The 18,345-nt window shown below is 38.0% G+C and overlaps 1 protein-coding gene across 1 annotated transcript in view; it reads right to left on the bottom strand.

Moving 5' to 3' along the window:
* The window catches only part of LOC150104147 (protein Fe65 homolog), a 554,216-nt gene that overhangs the window by 303,005 nt on the left and 232,866 nt on the right, over nucleotides 1-18,345 (bottom strand). The window contains exon 6 of the mRNA XM_090396406.1: nucleotides 14,373-14,647. Coding sequence (XP_090252532.1) covers nucleotides 14,373-14,647 — 275 coding nt within the window. The remainder of the gene's footprint in view (nucleotides 1-14,372; nucleotides 14,648-18,345) is intronic.

Genomic DNA, 18,345 nt, shown 5'->3' with positions numbered 1-18,345 from the left:
TAATACAGGTAACTCTCCCATAACGCGGAACTTATACAATGCGGTCTAAAAATTGTAGTAACCTTTGTTGAACGCAGTACTTATACAATGGTTTTGATATAAGACGGTCTACAAACTGTAGTAAACCCTTTATCTTTTCATATATTTTTCAACGCACCACTTAAAAATCAAATTTTGTCTTCATTAAATTTGCATCTGCCCGTATCGCGCATGTAGTTATAAGTAGCAAATTTATATTAGGGGAAATACCCTTTAGCACATGCATGTACGTCAATTTTTTTAACGTATAAAGTATTTATTGTTGAAAATTGTCTTCGTTTTCTGTCAGGAAAGTGCATTTAAAATCATAAGTGTGTTAATCTCAAGCTGAGCACTTTATTTTTTGGTGAGTTACATACAATATACAATGCTTTTTTTTTATGCGAAAAAATTATTTTTATAGTAATGGCCACTTAGAATGCTTTTGCAATACACACATTTGTTGACAAGGATAAACCCACCCACTGTAAACTGCCAAGGTAACAATTGAATAAGACTGAAGATACATTCCGTTTCGATCAGCACATGAGACTCGACCTTTGTGAACTTCTTCATAAGTGCTCCAATTTAAATAGTGAATTAATTGATGGGGAAACAGATTTAAATGAGGAGGAACTGGTACAATTAGTAGATGATCTCGAACCAAATGGCAGGGAAAGTTCTGCCAAAGATACTGATTGTGATGCCGTTAAAGAATTCAGTTTAAAGAAATTAGCAGAAGGAATGGACCTGGCAAGATAGTTATTCTATGGATAATGATCCCTGATTAGAGAGCTCCAGAAAATTCACGAGATAATTGGATATTTGTTTAGCTCCGTATTATGAACTTAATAAAAGAAAATTGCAGCGCAGCGGTAAGGATGATCTTATTATTGACTTCTTGATAACTAAACCAGCCAAAGTATGCAATGAGAATTATACAAATGATATTCAAGAGATTTCAAGTGATGACATCCGGCCACTTGTAAATAAAGAACATCTACGAAATGTGACTTTTGAAGAGAATGATGACAATTAAAATATACATGTACACTTTATTTTATATTGCCTAAAACATTTATGTATTATGTGCAATGAAGTGTACGTACAATTTATAATTTTTTATAATTTTATACTATGTATTTGTTTCATAGTTTATATGTTTTCTTAACTTACACGAATTACCTGAATTAAATAAAAATATATTTCTGTTGGATATGTCATTGTTTATATAATCTTAAAAAAAAAAAAAAAAAAACTATTTTGGAACCTAACCTTACTTTTTCTATGTGATCTGAGTCTCGCATAACGTGATTTATATAACGTGACATTTTTGTGGAACCTAACATCTGCGTTATACGAGAGTTACCTGTATATTTATTGATTGGTGACTTTCCTAATTTCAGTTTCGTTGTAATTTTTATTCATTTTAACCTGGTTCAGAAATCCTGCTCAAATTCGATGACCAAACATGGAAGCCACTCAAGTCACTTCAGGCCTCCAATAGGCAGTGCTGTGGTCTCACATCAGACAATGAAATTCATCACTTATCTAAAAACAATTACAAACATCCTTGCCCATTGCGAGTTTCGAATCCATTTGGAGAGAGGTTACGCTATCTAGTCGGTTGTTAACGACATGATATTTCTGATTACTGTTTATTTTTGAACGTTTCACAAGAAGTAATTAATTACTTATTTCACTTTGGAGCATGCATATATATATATATATATATATATTAAAAAAAAAAATATATATATATATATATATCCCCCCCCCCCCGCCCCAGTAAAGAAGAAGACTAATATAAAATTTTAAATTTCTTAGTGTTATAAAATACTAGCATTGGAGGAAAAGGTAAAGACTAGTATTGTACTCGCAGATGGCAATTTAGCCTATGCTGATTTACACAATGATGACAGGATTTACGTAATTTTATTAATATTTTCTTTAATATAATTACTCAAAAGTGAACCTATATCTGTAAACGATGGCAGCATACAACACATCTTTTGTATTCAGGAAAACTGGAGTCATTTTCAAAATACACGTGTATTCAATAACTGAAACACGTCTCTATAAGAATTAGTTTAGATAAGAAAATATATTACACCTGGATGGATGTATAAATGTGCAGAACAGAAAAGAGTGAACGGTTAGATGAATAAATATTCTTAAATATCGTGCCCTTTCTCCTTAACTATTCTTAAATATTTTATTCTCCCTAATTACTACTCTAACTATTAATAGTTAGAATAGTTAATAGGAATAATAGGAATATGCAAACAGTTAACTATAAATATTAGTTGGATATAACTATTATCCCTAAATATTCTTAAATATGGTGCTCTTTCTCCCTAACCATCCTATCCCAGTTCTGTTACAATTAATATTCCATCTACAGAGCCTGTAGTAAGAAAGAATATTAATAACTTTATAAGGAATAAAAATTTTCACAAGGTTAATTATAATCGAAATATTAAATAATATATAAAATATTTCTTTAATTTTTTAAAAAATATTTTTGAAAAGAAAAATTTTTTTAAAAATATATTTCTTATATGGGAAATGATAACTACATTAAGTAGCATGTGATGGAAGGCCTCAAAGTAAAAGAACATTGAATCTAGTAAGCAACTCAGTATCTGTCTATAAATGAGATGACTGTAATACCTCCAATTCAAGAAAGTGATCATGAAGTCTTGATTAGGGTGTGATAATGCACATGAGAGCTTTCACTAAGTGGGACATATGTAGAATTATAATAAATATAATATATTAATAATATATAATAATATAATAAATTATGATTATAATAAACATAAAAGGCCGCCTGCTTTTTATGTTTATTATTTTATGTTAGAACTGCATGATGGAGTAATCAGTATTACATGGGATGTTTAAAGATGTTTAAAGAAAGCAATATATGACTTGCTACACAGCAAATAAAAGAAAGAATGATTATGGAAGAATAGCGCTCACATACAGAAATGGGTAGACAAACAAATTATACTCTGCAAGGAGCAGCATGGGTTTACTAAAGGAAGGTCATGCTTTAGCAATTTGCTTATATTTTATAACAATGTTACAGCCGAGTTGGATAAAGGGAATGGATACACTATAATAATGTTGGATTTTTCTAAGGTATTTGATAGGATACCACACGAAAGGCGGTTGCATAATCTGGAGAATATGGGATTGGAATATAAACTCTTGACTTGGATCAGGGGATGGTTCACAGATAGATATGAAAAAGTGGCATACAGCGAGTGTGAATCTGCCAGATTTAAGGTGACCAGTGGTGTACCTTGGGGTTTGGTCCTTGGGCCATTATTGTTCAATCTGTACATTAATGATATCAGGCAGGGTCTAACATCAGATGTGCAACTGTTTGCCAATGATGTGAAGATAGGCAGGGTAATCAGAGATGCTACTGATATTCAGCACTTACAAAATGATTTGAATAGGCTGGAAATTTTGGCAAATGAAAATGGCTATCAGTTTAATGTTAGTAAGTGTAAAGTTATGCACTTTGGCATGATTAGAGTTCCAGCGGTATTATATTAGCAGGGTTATACTACAAGAAACTGAGGAGAGAACTGATCTTGGTGGATAGGAATTTGAAGTTCAAAGGTCACATAGCAAAAGTTGCAAATACAACTCAGAGGATGTTGAAGTGAACCTTCACATGTAAGGATAAGGAAGTAATTTTGGCTCTTTATAAGGCTTTGATAAGACCACACCTGGATTATTGTGTGCAGATTTGGTCTCCTGGGTTCTAAGGGGATAAAGATGTGGAAAGGATGCAAAGAAGAGTTACAAAGATTATATCTGGATTATGGGATTTAGATTATGAGGACAGATTGCGAGTATGTGGATTGCAGACTCTGGTTAACAGGAGAAAGAGAGGTGATATGATAGAGGTCTATAAACTTTTGAATGAGTGTTATAGGATATCATTTGATGAAATTTTTCATTATATGAAAGGTAGGAAGAGAACATGAGGGCATCCATGGAAGTTAAATTTATTTGCAGTCAAGAAAGGGGTAAGAACTAGGTTTTTCTCCCAGAGCAGTGAGTGAGTGAGGGATATAGTTTGCCTTTAGGGGTAGTGAGTGCACATAGTGTGAATAAAATTAAGGGAAGGCACGACAGCTGGTTTGGATGAGTTATAGCCTCCCTCAATGAGTCCTTGACTCTCTGGAAGTCTCAAATAATAATATCCTTAGTGAATGGAGAAAGCAAGAAATAGCTAGTTGTTGTTTTAGTAAGGTGTATATTTTGGGCAGAACCATTAGCTCTCTGTATGTAAAGAGGAACAGTGGATGAGCTAGAGGTATTAAAGCTGTTACAAGAGCCTGATTCAAATACATCAGCTGGACTGGATGGGATACTGGCAAAGGTACTGAAGGAATGTGTAAAAGAGTTAGCAATGTTTTGGTTGTTCAACTTGAGTCTTATGTCTTATTCCTAAGCAAGAGAGCAAGATAATTCCAATATACAAGGGTGGAGGCTAGAACTGATACAGCAAATTATAGACCAGTTGGTATTTCTTGTACGGTTATTAAGGTATCAGAGAGATTAGGAAATGCATCCAAGAGTGGATAGCAGCAGGATTCGACCATGTTTGTTCAGTAAGGTCTGTTTCAGAAATCTACTTACGTTCTGTAATAGAATGACAGCAGAAATAGATAAGGTGAATGAATGTACCACAATACTTTTTCTTTCTTGCAAAAGCAAAGACAGGAGTCCAGATGTGAGATTTTATACAAATTCAAAGGAATGGATATGCAAAATAAACTTGTGACATGGAGGTTGAAAGTTTATTTTGTGTTTAAATGCAAAAGTTTATTTGCATAACATTAGACATATCCGCAAGGAGATGTATTTTGCATTACAGGAGATACTGAGATAGGAGTGTTGGTACCTTGCTCCACCTTTGCAACGAGTTGCCCTGGTGTTGTACCACCTTAACCCAGTCCTGAAGATACTTTCAGGTGCAAACTTTGTTTGCTCACACTTGGATAAAGGATTAAACTAAATTTATTATATTATGTGACATGGAGGAGTGGCTGACTGACAGGAGTCAGAAAGCAATGTATGGAAGTGCTGAGTTTATGAGAAGGGAGGTAACCAGTGGTTTACCATAGAGTTGTATAGTAGGTAATTAAATAACAATGACATTGTATTTGAGCCACTGTTATTTAACTACTATATTAATGATATTTAGGATGAAATGACATGTGATATTCAGTTGATTGCTGAAGCTGATTTGGAGTGAGTAATAAGAGGCATATCTAATATTAAATCCTTGTAGGTTGACTTCAACGGACTAGTTCTATGAGCATATATTAATGTGACTAAATGTATTCGTGTGTAGAGGCTTAAGTGCTGTGAGGACATCATGTCATGGACATCATAGGAGGCCTAATGGATTTTTTACAACACTCAAAAAGAATTAAAATAGAATTTAATACTTCCTATATTTCGTCCTAGTCACTAGGACATCTACGGGGATTACAAAAACAATTAATGTAACATGCACACACAAATCTCACAATACTAAGCCCAACCGCGTGGGTGACACTAAAGTCCTATCTAGGTGGAGCGTCCTCAAAGGGCGGTAGTAAGTGGCCTGGAATGTAAGGTGGGACCTCTGGTGATGAGTGTTTCCCAAATATTTGGAAGCTTAATGCAACCGTATTTATTAAGATTTGGTTGGTTTCTGAGAGCTGCTGCTGCTTCTAAGAAAAGTCTCTCTTTCTTGAATTTGCTGTGGTGGAGTGGTGGTTTTGTTCCATGATACTCTGTGGGTGGTGTCCAAAACATGGTCAGCCAAGCCTGAATGGCCATAGCTGTGTTTACAGATGTAAGACTTGTGTTCCTCCAGGCAGATGGAAGCTGATCTGCCTGTCTGTCCAAAGTACGCCAGCTTACAGGATCGGGTACTTTGTAAACTCCAGGCAGCGAGAGAGGAGGGAGCTGATCTTTCGTAGAACGGATAAGGGTAGCAAGTTTGCGGTAGGGCTTATATGCTGTGTGTAGGTTGTACTTTTTTAGTATCTTGGCTATTTTTTCAGATGTGCCACGGATGTAGGGTATGGTGATGGCATTTTTAAAATCTTGTTGACGAGAAGGACCGGGAATGGGGGAGGAACTGATTATTTTCTTGATACTGTGTTTGCTGTAGCCATTGGAGAGGAAAGTGTTGTGTATGTGGTTAAGCTCAGTAGTAAGGGCGATTCCACTGGAACAAAGATTGTGGGCTCTCTTGGTAAGGGTTTTGATGATGCCATATTGTTGTGAGGGGGAGTGGTGGTGGTGGTGGGAGAGTTTGTGAATGTATCTGCCTGTGTGTGTGGGCTTTCTGTATACAGTGAAGGCAGGTGTATCATTAGGCAGGCATGTGACTAAGGTGTCTAGGAAGGGCAAACAATTGTTCTTTTCCTTTTCCATAGGAAACTGGATTCTTGGATGTAGGCTATTGAGATGACTGAGGACGGAGTCTAACGTGTCTGGGCCATGAGGCCAAATAGAGAACACATCTACATATCTTAGCCGGATAGAAGGTTTGAGTGGGGCTGAGTCTATGGCTCGTTTTTCGAAATCTTTCATATAGAAATTGGCAAGGGGGGGGGGAACCCATGGCAGTTCCCTCTATCTGCTTGTAGATTTTGTTCTTCCAAGAGAAATACCCAGAGTTAATGGCAAAGGAAAAGAGATCTAAGATGTCAGAGGGAAAACGTTTTCTAAGAGAGATAAATTGTCAGTTAAGGGAATATTGGTAAACAAAGAGGAGATATCAAAGCCTACCAATATGTCTGCATTATTCAAGGTTAAATTTTCTGTGAGGGCTTTAAAGTGGGTCGAGTTTTTTTTATAGGAAGTGGACGTTTTATATAGGAAGTAAATCCATTAAGGCTCCAACATGATGTCCTCACATCATGTTGTGAGGACATCATGATCTTAAGCCTCTACACACGAATTCTAATCATTCATGGAGAAGATTTAGCAAGCAAATCCAAGCAATACGGTAAGTCAAAACTACGACTATCTAGGCAACTAAATAGGCTGGCCTTTTTAAAAAGATGTCGAGATACAAGAGTGATACCGAACTGCGTTAAAATGAAGATCAATTTCCATTCCAAAAGAGCACTCCGTATATATAACCGTGCCAACCTGGCATTACTACACAAGCAAATTGCCTCTACTCGTGCCACTCTCTCAGTGACGAACGCTGCCATTGGCTCCTTACATTCAGAGCTCTCCACCGTTCTTAACCCTGAACTTTGGTCGATTCTCTCTGGCATTTCGGAAACTTCCGCACAGAGAGAATTTCAAAAAATAAAAAATAAACACGTCAAGAAATATAGCAACCTGGTTAATGACAAACCACAACCACAAATTCAACTGTTGCAGACAGTAGTAAACCTCTCTTTCAAAAGGCTCAACTATGATGCCGTCAGCGCCATTTGCCTCGGCCATAATTTTGCCGTCGCTCCGAAGGAAGTGCCAGTGCTCGATGTAATGGTTAACATCGAACGGGGGATCGGTCGCTTACCATCGGAGATAGCCAACAACATCAGACTTGACGTAGACAACATCCTCGCTCATTCTTCGCCTCCAAAAAGCAACTTATCATATGCCCAACGCTTGGCTCTCCTGAAACTATGCAAGCGACCGATCCCCCATTCGATGTTAACCATTACATCGAGCACCAACACTTTCTTCGGAGCAACGGCAAAATTATGGCCGAGGCAAAGGGCACTGACGGCATCGTCGTTGAGCCTTTTGAAATAGAGGTTTACTACTGTCTGGAGCGGTTGAATTTGTGGTTGTGGTTTGTCTTTAACCAGGTTGCTATATTTCTTGACGTGTTTATTTTTTATTTTTTGAAATTCTCTCTGTGCGGAAGTTTCCGAAATGCAAGAGAGCATCGACCAAAGTTCAGGGTTAAGAACGGTGGAGAGCTCTGAATGTAAGGAGCCAATGGCGGCGTTCGTCACTGAGAGGGTGGCACGAGTAGAGGCGATTTGCTCGCGCAGTAATGCCAGGCTGGCACGGTTATATATACAGAGGGCTTTTTGGAATGGAAATTGATCTTCATTTTAACGCAGTTCGGTATCACTCTTGTATCCCGACATCTTTTTAAAAAGGCCAGCCTATTTAGTTGCCTAGATAGTCGTAGTTTTGACTTACCGTATTGCTTGGATTTGCGTGCTAAATCTTCTCCATGAATGATTAGAATTCGTGTGTAGAGGCTTAAGTGCTGTGAGGACATCATGTTGGAGGCTTAATGGATTTACTTCCTATATAAAAAACTCAACCCACTTTAAAGCCCTCACAGAAAATTTAATCTTGAATAATGCAGATATATTGGTAAGCTTTATCTCCTCTTTGTTTACCAATATTCCCTTAACTGACACCTTATCTCTCTTAGAAAACGTTTTTCCCTCTGACATCTTATATCTCTTTTCCTTTGCCATTAACTCTGGGTATTTCTCTTGGAAGAACAAAATCTACAAGCAGATAGAGGGAACTGCCATGGGTTCCTCCCCTCTCACTCCCCCTGCCAATTTCTATATGGAAGATTTCGAAAAACAAGCCATAGACTTGGATAAAGGATTAAACTAAATTTATTATACTCTAACCAAGTGGAAAATAAACTTTCAAGCCATAGACTCAGCCCCACTCAAACCTTCTATCTGGCTAAGATATGTAGATGATGTGTTCTCTATTTGGCCTCATGGCCCAGACACGTTAGACTCCTTCCTCAGTCATCTCAATAGCCTACATCCAAGAATCCAGTTTACTATGGAAAAGAAAAAGAACAATTGTTTACCCTTCCTAGACACCTTAGTCACATGCCTGCCTAATGATACACTTGCCTTCACTGTATACAGAAAACCCCCACACACAGGAAGATACATTCACAAACTCTCCCACTACCACCACCCCTCACAACAATATGGCATCATCAAAACCCTTACCAAGAGAGCCCACAATCTTTGTTCCAGTGGAATCGCCCTTACTACTGAGCTTAACCACATACACAACACTTTCCTCTCCAATGGCTACAGCAAACACAGTATCAAGAAAATAATCAGTTCCTCCCCCATTCCCGGTCCTTCTCGTCAACAAGATTTTAAAAATGCCATCACCATACCCTACATCCGTGGCACATCTGAAAAAATAGCCAAGATACTAAAAAAGTACAACCTACACACAGCATATAAGCCCTACCGCAAACTTGCTACCCTTATCCGTTCTACGAAAGATCAGCTCCCTCCTCTCTCGCTGCCTGGAGTTTACAAAGTAACCTGTTCCTGTAAGCTGGCGTACTTTGGACAGACAGGCAGATCAGCATCCATCCGTCTAGAGGAACACAAGTCTTACATCTTCAAACACAACTATGGCCATTCAGGCTTGGCTGACCATGTTTTGGACACCACCCACAGAGTATCATGGAACAAAACCACCATGCTCCACCACAGCAAATTCAAGAAAGAGAGACTTTTCTTAGAAGCAGCAGCTCTCAGAAACCAACCAAATCTTAATAAATATGGTTGCATTAAGCTTCCGAAGATTTGGGAAACACTCATTACCAGAGGTCCCACCTTACATTCCAGGCCACCTACTAACGCCCTTAGGCGCTCCACCTAGATAGGACTTTAGTGTCACCCACGTGGTTGGGCTTAGTATTGTAAGATTTGTGTGTGCATGTTACATTAATTGTTTTTGTAATCCCCGTAGATGTCCTAGTGACTAGGACGAAATATAGGAAGTATTAAATTCTATTTTAATTCTTTTTGAGTGTTGTAAAAAATCCATTAAGCCTCCAACATGAGGTGACTAAATGTAAGATGAACAAAAGACAATGTAGGCAAGATTACCATATTGATGGGAATTTGCAAATAGCTTATTATTATTATTATCTTGTCTCCATGGAGTGCGGAGACTCATTGTGGGAGACATCAACCATTATACACACAAATCTTATCGTACCTCTCCTTGAATCCATCCACCGTTGGGGAACTCACAACCAATTCTGGCAATCCATTTCACTTACTTACCATTCTCCATGCAAAAAATCTAGTCTACACATGCCTACTAACCCCACTCTTATACAACTTCCATGGATGGTCCCTAGTTCTCTGACTATTAGTCATATATTGAAAAATTTTGCTTTCATCAATTTCATAAAAACCCCTTTAATATCTTAAAAGTTTCTATGATGTCCTCCCTTTTCCACCTATCAAATAAACTTTGTAGCCACAAACCTTCAACCTATCCTTGTAGGGAGTATTTCACAGACCTGTCACCATCTTGGTCACTTGTCTCTGAACCTTCTCAAACACCTCCTGATCCCAAGAAACCCAGGTGACCAAATCTGTACACAGTAATCAAAATATGGCCAAATCATAGTTTTATAAAGAGGGATAATAACTTCCTTATCTTTACTTGTTAGTGTTTTCAACATCCAAGTAATTCGTTGAGCTATTTTACCAACTTTTGCAATATGCCCTCTGAACTTTAACTCTTTGTCCACCATTATCTCCAAGTCTAGCATCATAAATTTCCTGCAAACCAATACCATCAATATGATATACCATATGCAACCTTTTTTCACCTGAAGCGCATAACCTTACATTTTGCAACATTAAATTGACAATCATTATCATTTGCCCACAATGCCAATTTATTTAAATCATCCTGCAGGATACGCGTGGATAGGCTTATGTGTTCATCAGACATGTTGTAATAGGTTTCACGGTATAATAAGAACACAGAAGGTTAAGAAAATAACTATTTATTAACTTAAAGCTAATATTTCGCTGGTATTATATCCAGCATCTTCAGAGCACACAACACAAAGTTTGTTACAAATGTTACACTGGATTGTGGTTGTCTTACATTTGTAACAAACTTTGTGTTGTGTGCTCTAAAGATGCTGGATATAATACCAGCGAAATATTAGCTTTAAGTTAATAAATAGTTATTTTCTTAACCTTCTGTGTTCTTATTATACCGTGAAACATATTACAACATCCTGCAGGATATCTACATCACCTTTATCAACTATTTCTCTCCCCAGCTTTGCATCATCAGCAAACAACTGAATATCCCCTGTTAAATCTTTCCCTATGTCATTGATATACAAATTAAAGAGTAGTGGCCTTAGTACCAAACTCTGAGGTACTCCACTAGTCACCATCATTCTCCTAGACTCCACCTCACCATATTCTACTCTTTGATATCTGTCCATCAGTCATTCCTCAATCATGCTATCAGCCCCATATCCATTCCCATCCTCTCCAGTTTTTGTAATAGTTTTCCTTGTGGTATTCTGTCAAATGCCTTGGCAAAGTTGGGCAGTATCACAGTGTAGCCATAACCTTTATCCAATTCTGCTGTCACTTTATTATAAAATGTGAATAAGTTACTAAGACAGATAAGTTACCCTTTACAAAGCCATGCTGCCCACTACAGAGTCGACGCTAGAGACTTGGGGCTTAGGTAGACAATTAATTATAGTAGAGTGAATTAACATTTAGAGGACCATATTGATAAGGATGATTAAGCCAGAAAAATGGATAAGTGCACTGCTGAAGAGAATACTGACGTATAAGGGAAGAAAAAAAAATTTTTTTCCCATTTTACGAGAAGTTATTCTCTGACTGATAAGATCAAATCTGTGTGCACAGATATAGTCACCTGAGCTCTGAGGAGACTGATGAAAAGATCTAAACCACGATGTCTACAGTTCAAGAATAAAGTATATTCTCATTTGTGTGTGCGCTCATTAGTTCTTCCTAAACACCAACGTATCCATCCGTCCATTCTATCTGAATCGGATATGATCACTCAAAAGCTTGCTGTCTGAGTTAATAAATTTGTGAATGGAGGACAGATGCACCCATAACTCAGTCTTTTCTCTGATCACTTAGCCATTAAAGAAGAAGAAAAGGAGTTATTATGTAATAGTTTTATCTCTGGGGATATTATTGAATTAACTCATGGAATCCAATATCATATCTTTGATTCTCAATAAAATCCTCAGAATTCTTGATATAAAAATCTTTTTACTAATTCAAAGGATGGGAGGGGAAAACTATTCATTTTGATTAATATCTAGACAGAACTGTATACTAGAGGATCTCCCCATACCACATAGATGAAATGGCACTCCAGATTTATGCACCTTAGAAGTACCATATATTTATGTCTGAATAAATAAACATGTCTTGGCACCTTTTGGTGGTTGTAAGGTTCTTTGATCAAATCAATAGTTTTGATGTAGCTATTAACAACAGATCTTTCATGGATACGTATGGATTTCTATCCAGCAAGACTTGATTAATTTTTCTGTCTCTACTGTTATATATGATGTATCCATAACAGTGGACACATTCTCTTTATCCACCTCAAAAATGATGACATCCCACCAACTACTGCATATTCTCTTAGTACCTTCCTTTCTGTTTTGATAATGTTGTTAACTAGTGGTTTCCCACAAAGCAGATCACCATATTTTAAGGGAAAAAAATAAAAAATCACTGTATCAGAGTGTAAACTATTCTATCATTATGAATATACTTTGTGTGTCTTCCTTTTCTTTCCATTCTAATATCCTATTAAACTTATTTTTCAACTGACTTTTTTTATATATTTGGACTGCATCATTTTCGTTAGTAAGTATTATTATACCATATTATTATTCCTTCAAATATGGACTGCAACCACAAAGTCTCCAGTCACACTTAACATAGAAATTTTAAGAGAAAATTAAATAATTCATGAAGAGAAAAAAAAAAAAAAAAAAAAAAACACTGTCAAGGGTAAAATATATATGTGGCTTAAAAAGATTTTGTTTTGTATAAGATTATTATCATAAACATATTTATTCTATATTTTTTTTTTTTGGATACCAAAGTTTTCTATCAAGTTCTTTTTAACTGTATGAAGTACTTAATAAACTTTTATAAATTCTTACTGTTTGTTCAAAGCGTTCAAACCAATTTACCTTATGCATCAAATAAAGCACTGGATTAAAGACTGAAGACCACAGATATGAGAATAATTGGGGGGGAGAACAAATGGTATCAATGGCAGAATCATATTAAAAATGAAAATACCAGAAAGGAATTAGCATTCAGGAGCTAATCTTGGGTGGAATAGTCACTTAAACAGAATAGGAAAGAAAAAGTTAACAAAAATAGGTGTTTAAGGCCAAGATGGCAAGAAAAAGATAAAGGGAAGACAAAGATCTAGATGTATTGATGCACTTACAAGTGAACTAGAAGAATCTGACAATATTAGAGTAGTAGTCCTAGTATGGGGATGGACAGTTGAAGGAAAAATGGTCAGAAGGAAGGAAATGAAATTTATAAAGCTGCTAAAAGATAATTATCCGAGGAAGGGGGGGGGGGTGTATATGGGTATTATAAAGCAAGTATGCAGGCGTGAACAGATGGCATCAATGGCAATATCATATTAAAAATGAGGATATTAGGAAAGAACTTGACATTGTCAACATCCAGGAATGCGTTAGCAGAGCTAATCTCAGGTGGTATGGTCACTTGAACAGAATGGGCGAAGAAAGATTAGCAAAACAAGTGTTCTCTGCCAGGTTGGCAACATAACGACCCAGAGGAAGACCAAGATATAGGTGGATTGATACGGTACAAAGTGCCTTAGATGATGGAAATATAAAATCTGATAAGGTTGGAGTCTTGACAAGTAACAGACTAATTTGGAGGAAAATTGTAGATAGGAAGTTAGTAATGATGTAATTTTTTTCATATAGTACTATCATATCCTGTACACCCCTTGAGGGTACATGGCAGGAATTTGATGATGATTTGATGATGAGAAGAACAACATGCTAACAATTCTTGAAAATGGCAAATTCTGTTGTATATGCATTTGCTTTCATGGGCACTGTTTAACTAGACTACTATCCATTATTTTGCCTTTTTTCCAAAACTTAAAATCAAAGCAATAACTAGACATCATCTATTTATGATCACCTGTATATTCAACAAATTAACTTTCCTTCCTATTCATTTATTATTTCTACCTATATTCTTAGGAAGAGTAACATTAGTATTTCGTAAAAGTTACAGCAGTTTGACATTTAATGGAATGGCTTTCTTTATCCCACAAGTTCTCTAAAGTATCAAGGTTTTTCTATTTCCCATATATCACATTTTATTTCTTGATTACACACACACACATATATATATAACTTATACAACATAAATAAACATCATAAAAATTGAGATCCAAATAATAATACCACCGACCTTTGTTATGCATTTTTTTTTTTAAATCTAGAAAAGTAATATATTCACCCTCATGCCTTTCCCATCCAGTTGGTAACATTTCATCTTGTAATATCTGTTCTTTGAGAATATGTCTGTCTATAGGAGGTCTAGATATATAGTCTGTATTGGAAACATTGTTGCATATAGAAATATCTGGCCTCTGTTCATCTCTCTTTTGTTCCTGGCACTTTTGAATGTTCTTACGAACAGGCACTGCATATAAATCATCTGTGATACTGCCATGGATATGGGGAATGTTCAGAGCTTCTTCTTCTTCAGAATTACTTGACTTAACGGTATCTCTGAAAATAAAGCATATTATCAAATTAAAATTATCTTTTATATATATATATATTTTTTACTCTCTAAAACTAAAATAGACCATAATAATATAATGTAAAAGTAACTTTTCAAATGTAAGTGGAACATTATCAAATTTGCATCTGCTTTAAAAAAAAAAAAAAAAAAAAAAAAATAGCGATTTAAATTACAAAGCACCAAAATCAAAATATCTGTAATGAAATGACACAGCGAGATTAGTTGAAAAAATTAATTAATTTGACTAGTCCAAAACAAGGTGGCCTATTTTATTATTGCCTGGTTATTAGAATCGCAAATTTAGTAATAACATAAATATATAGTGCTATTAATAATGAAATTTAATATCGCTAATGAATTAAGATGGGGGGGGGGGGGGGTGGGGGGGGGGGGGGGTGGGGGGGGGGGGGGGTGGGGGGGGGGGGGGGTGGGGGGGGGGGGGGGTGGGGGGGGGGGGGGGTGGGGGGGGGGGGGGGTGGGGGGGGGGGGGGGTGGGGGGGGGGGGGGGTGGGGGGGGGGGGGGGTGGGGGGGGGGGGGGGTGGGGGGGGGGGGGGGTGGGGGGGGGGGGGGGTGGGGGGGGGGGGGGGTGGGGGGGGGGGGGGGTGGGGGGGGGGGGGGGTGGGGGGGGGGGGGGGTGGGGGGGGGGGGGGGTGGGGGGGGGGGGGGGTGGGGGGGGGGGGGGGTGGGGGGGGGGGGGGGTGGGGGGGGGGGGGGGTGGGGGGGGGGGGGGGTGGGGGGGGGGGGGGGTGGGGGGGGGGGGGGGTGGGGGGGGGGGGGGGTGGGGGGGGGGGGGGGTGGGGGGGGGGGGGGGTGGGGGGGGGGGGGGGTGGGGGGGGGGGGGGGTGGGGGGGGGGGGGGGTGGGGTTTATACGACATCTCGTGCACTGCTGCGGATAAAGAATTTAAAAAAGTACGAGAACGACACATCAAAAAATTTGATTGATAATTTAAAAAAGAACTCAAACTCCAAACCACAAGTTCCTACCTACACGGTAGTCAACCCTTCATCAATTAATTTGAATCCTGAAGCACTTGACGCTGTCTCACGTGACCACAACTTCAGCATTGCACCCAGAAGAATATTTCTGAATACATTATGATACAAATTGAACATGGGATATGACACCTTCCAAACCACGTCGCCAACGATATTAGATTGGATGTGGCTTGCGTTCTGAAAAAACCAACATGCCCAATAAGGAAATTAAATCTCTGCAAGAATTAAAGAAAAACAAGGAAATAATAATCACCAAAACAGATAAAGGGAATGCCACAGTATTGCTTAACCAAACGGATTACAAAGGTAAACTGAATGCTCTATTGTTAGATCGGGCTACTTACCTCTCTATCGAGTACAATCCCACCAACTCACAAATTAGAAACTCCACAGGCTCCTTAAGAGGTTCACTTCTTGGCCTGTAGAAGTCACTAACAAATTAAAATCGTTTAACTTCATACCCACTCCCCACACAGTATATATGGACTCCCAAAAATACATAAAGAAAATGTGCCATTACGTCCCATAGTGGATGGCATTGATTCCCCCCACATACAAACTAGCTAAACATTTGGCCAAAGCTCTCACACACTATACTGGCAACACACCTAAACACATAAAACAAACTCAGCCCACTTCAAAGCCAGCATAGAAAACCTTACACTCAAACACACTGACATAATGGTCAGTTTTGATGTGTCCTCCTTATTCACAAATATCCCACTCAAAGAATCCTTAAAGCTAATCCAAGCAAAGTTTCCTCCCGATATCACAGCCCTATTTCAGTATACAATGAACTCAGGCTATTTTGTTTAGCAAGGAAAACTCTAAAAACAAATACAGGGAACAGCCATGGGTTCTCCGCTCTCCATACCGTTGGTCAACTTTTATATGGAGACTTTTGAAAAGAAAGCCTTAAACTCTGCCCCACAAAAACCAACCATATGGCTTCGCTATGTGGATGATGTGTTAGCTATTTGGCCACATGGCTCCGATGCACTTCTCTCTTTCCTAACACACTTAAACAACCAACACTCCAGAATCAAGTTCACCCTGGAAGAGGAAAAAAACATCTGCCTTCCTTTCTTAGACACTGCCAGCCTGACAGAACCATGATTTTCTCAGTTTATAGAAAATTCACCCATACATTCACCAACAATTCCCCCCCCCCCCCCCACACACACACAACAATATGGAGTCATTAAGACACTACACAACAGGGCTAAACTTATCTGTTCAAATGATAATGCCCTAACCACAGAACTAAACCACATTCTCAGCCAATGGCTGTCCCCCCCCCCTTCAAAAAAAAAAAATCCAAAAAATATTGAAACCAATAAACCACAATCCTCCCCCCCCCCCTCTTCACAACAAGGATTACTCTAAATCCATCAACATTCCCTATATCCGAGTCACCTTGAAAAAATTACAAAAATCCTAAAAAAAAACATGACTTAACTTCTTGTTACAGACCATATAAAAAATTGGCATCCCTTATCCACTCCACTAAAGACCAACCCCCTCCCACCCCCAGACCTACCTGGTGTATACCAGGTCCCTTGCAGCTGTAAGCTGTCCTACTTTGGGCAAACAGGCATGACAGCTAATATCAGAATTTCAAAACACAAGGATTACATCCGGTTTCACCAATACAGCCACTCTGGTCTTGAAGACCATATGATGTATACCCACCATAGAATAATGTGGAAGAAAGCCACGATAATACACCGTAGTAAATTCAAATACGAAAGGCTATTCATGGAATCAGCCTCGGCCCTAAGAAACAATCCAAACCTCAACAAATTTGGTTGCATGAGACTGCCCCAAATTTGGGAAACCTACATCAGAAGACCTTCAGCCCAATTGGCCAAGAATATCAACAGTGCCTGCTAGGAGGCACCATCAAGACTTTTAGGAGAAAGAATAGCTTCCTGCTTTGTCCTCATTTACTGAGTGTTGTGCTTGCGTGCACATATCTTGTTTTTAAGTTCCTATGAAAATGGCAACATGACGTTGCCGAAATATTGGAAGTGTATTAAAATTTATTTTAATGTATATTCTATTGTACGTTGTAATTTCCTTAAGCTATTTAGTAAGAAGAATACGTATAGTTCTATTTTTTTTTGTTTTTTTTGGTATAATATATTATTAATTGTTAATTACTAACTTAACTATAAATTACCAACTGTAGTTGGTAATTTATAGTTAAGACAGCCTCATTTCCAATAACCTCAACAACATGGAAACAGTAAAACACAGGCTAAATCTTGGTTGGACCAGTATGAATAAACTAAATAAAATATGGAAAAATAAAAAAATCCCAACAAGTCTAAAACTAAAATTATAAAAAACAATTATCATCCCCTCGGCTACCTCTGCTTCAGAAGCCTGGAGATTAACTCAACAACCAATCAAGAAACTTCAAGTATTTGAAATGAAATGCCTCAGAAAAATCAACAACACCCATTGGATGCAATACAAGACCAATGATCAAGTCAGAATAGATTTAAACTTCTCAGATGATATAATAGATACAACCATCAAGCATCAGTTGAGATGGTTTGGTCACATTCAGAGAATGGTTCCCCCCTCATAGATTGCCATATTTAGCTCGGAATGGATATATAGAAGGTAAAAGACCTAGAGGCAAACCAAGAATTACTTAGATAAAGTTGTTGAAAGAA

Source organism: Typopeltis vanoorti, chromosome 8 (assembly GCF_054136105.1).
Source record: "Typopeltis vanoorti isolate ZY-2024b chromosome 8, IOZ_Tvanoo_1.0, whole genome shotgun sequence".
In the NCBI taxonomy this organism is placed as follows: domain Eukaryota; kingdom Metazoa; phylum Arthropoda; class Arachnida; order Uropygi; family Thelyphonidae; genus Typopeltis; species Typopeltis vanoorti.
Note: the sequence above shows the minus strand (reverse complement) of the source record. Positions and strands in the feature narration are given on the sequence as shown.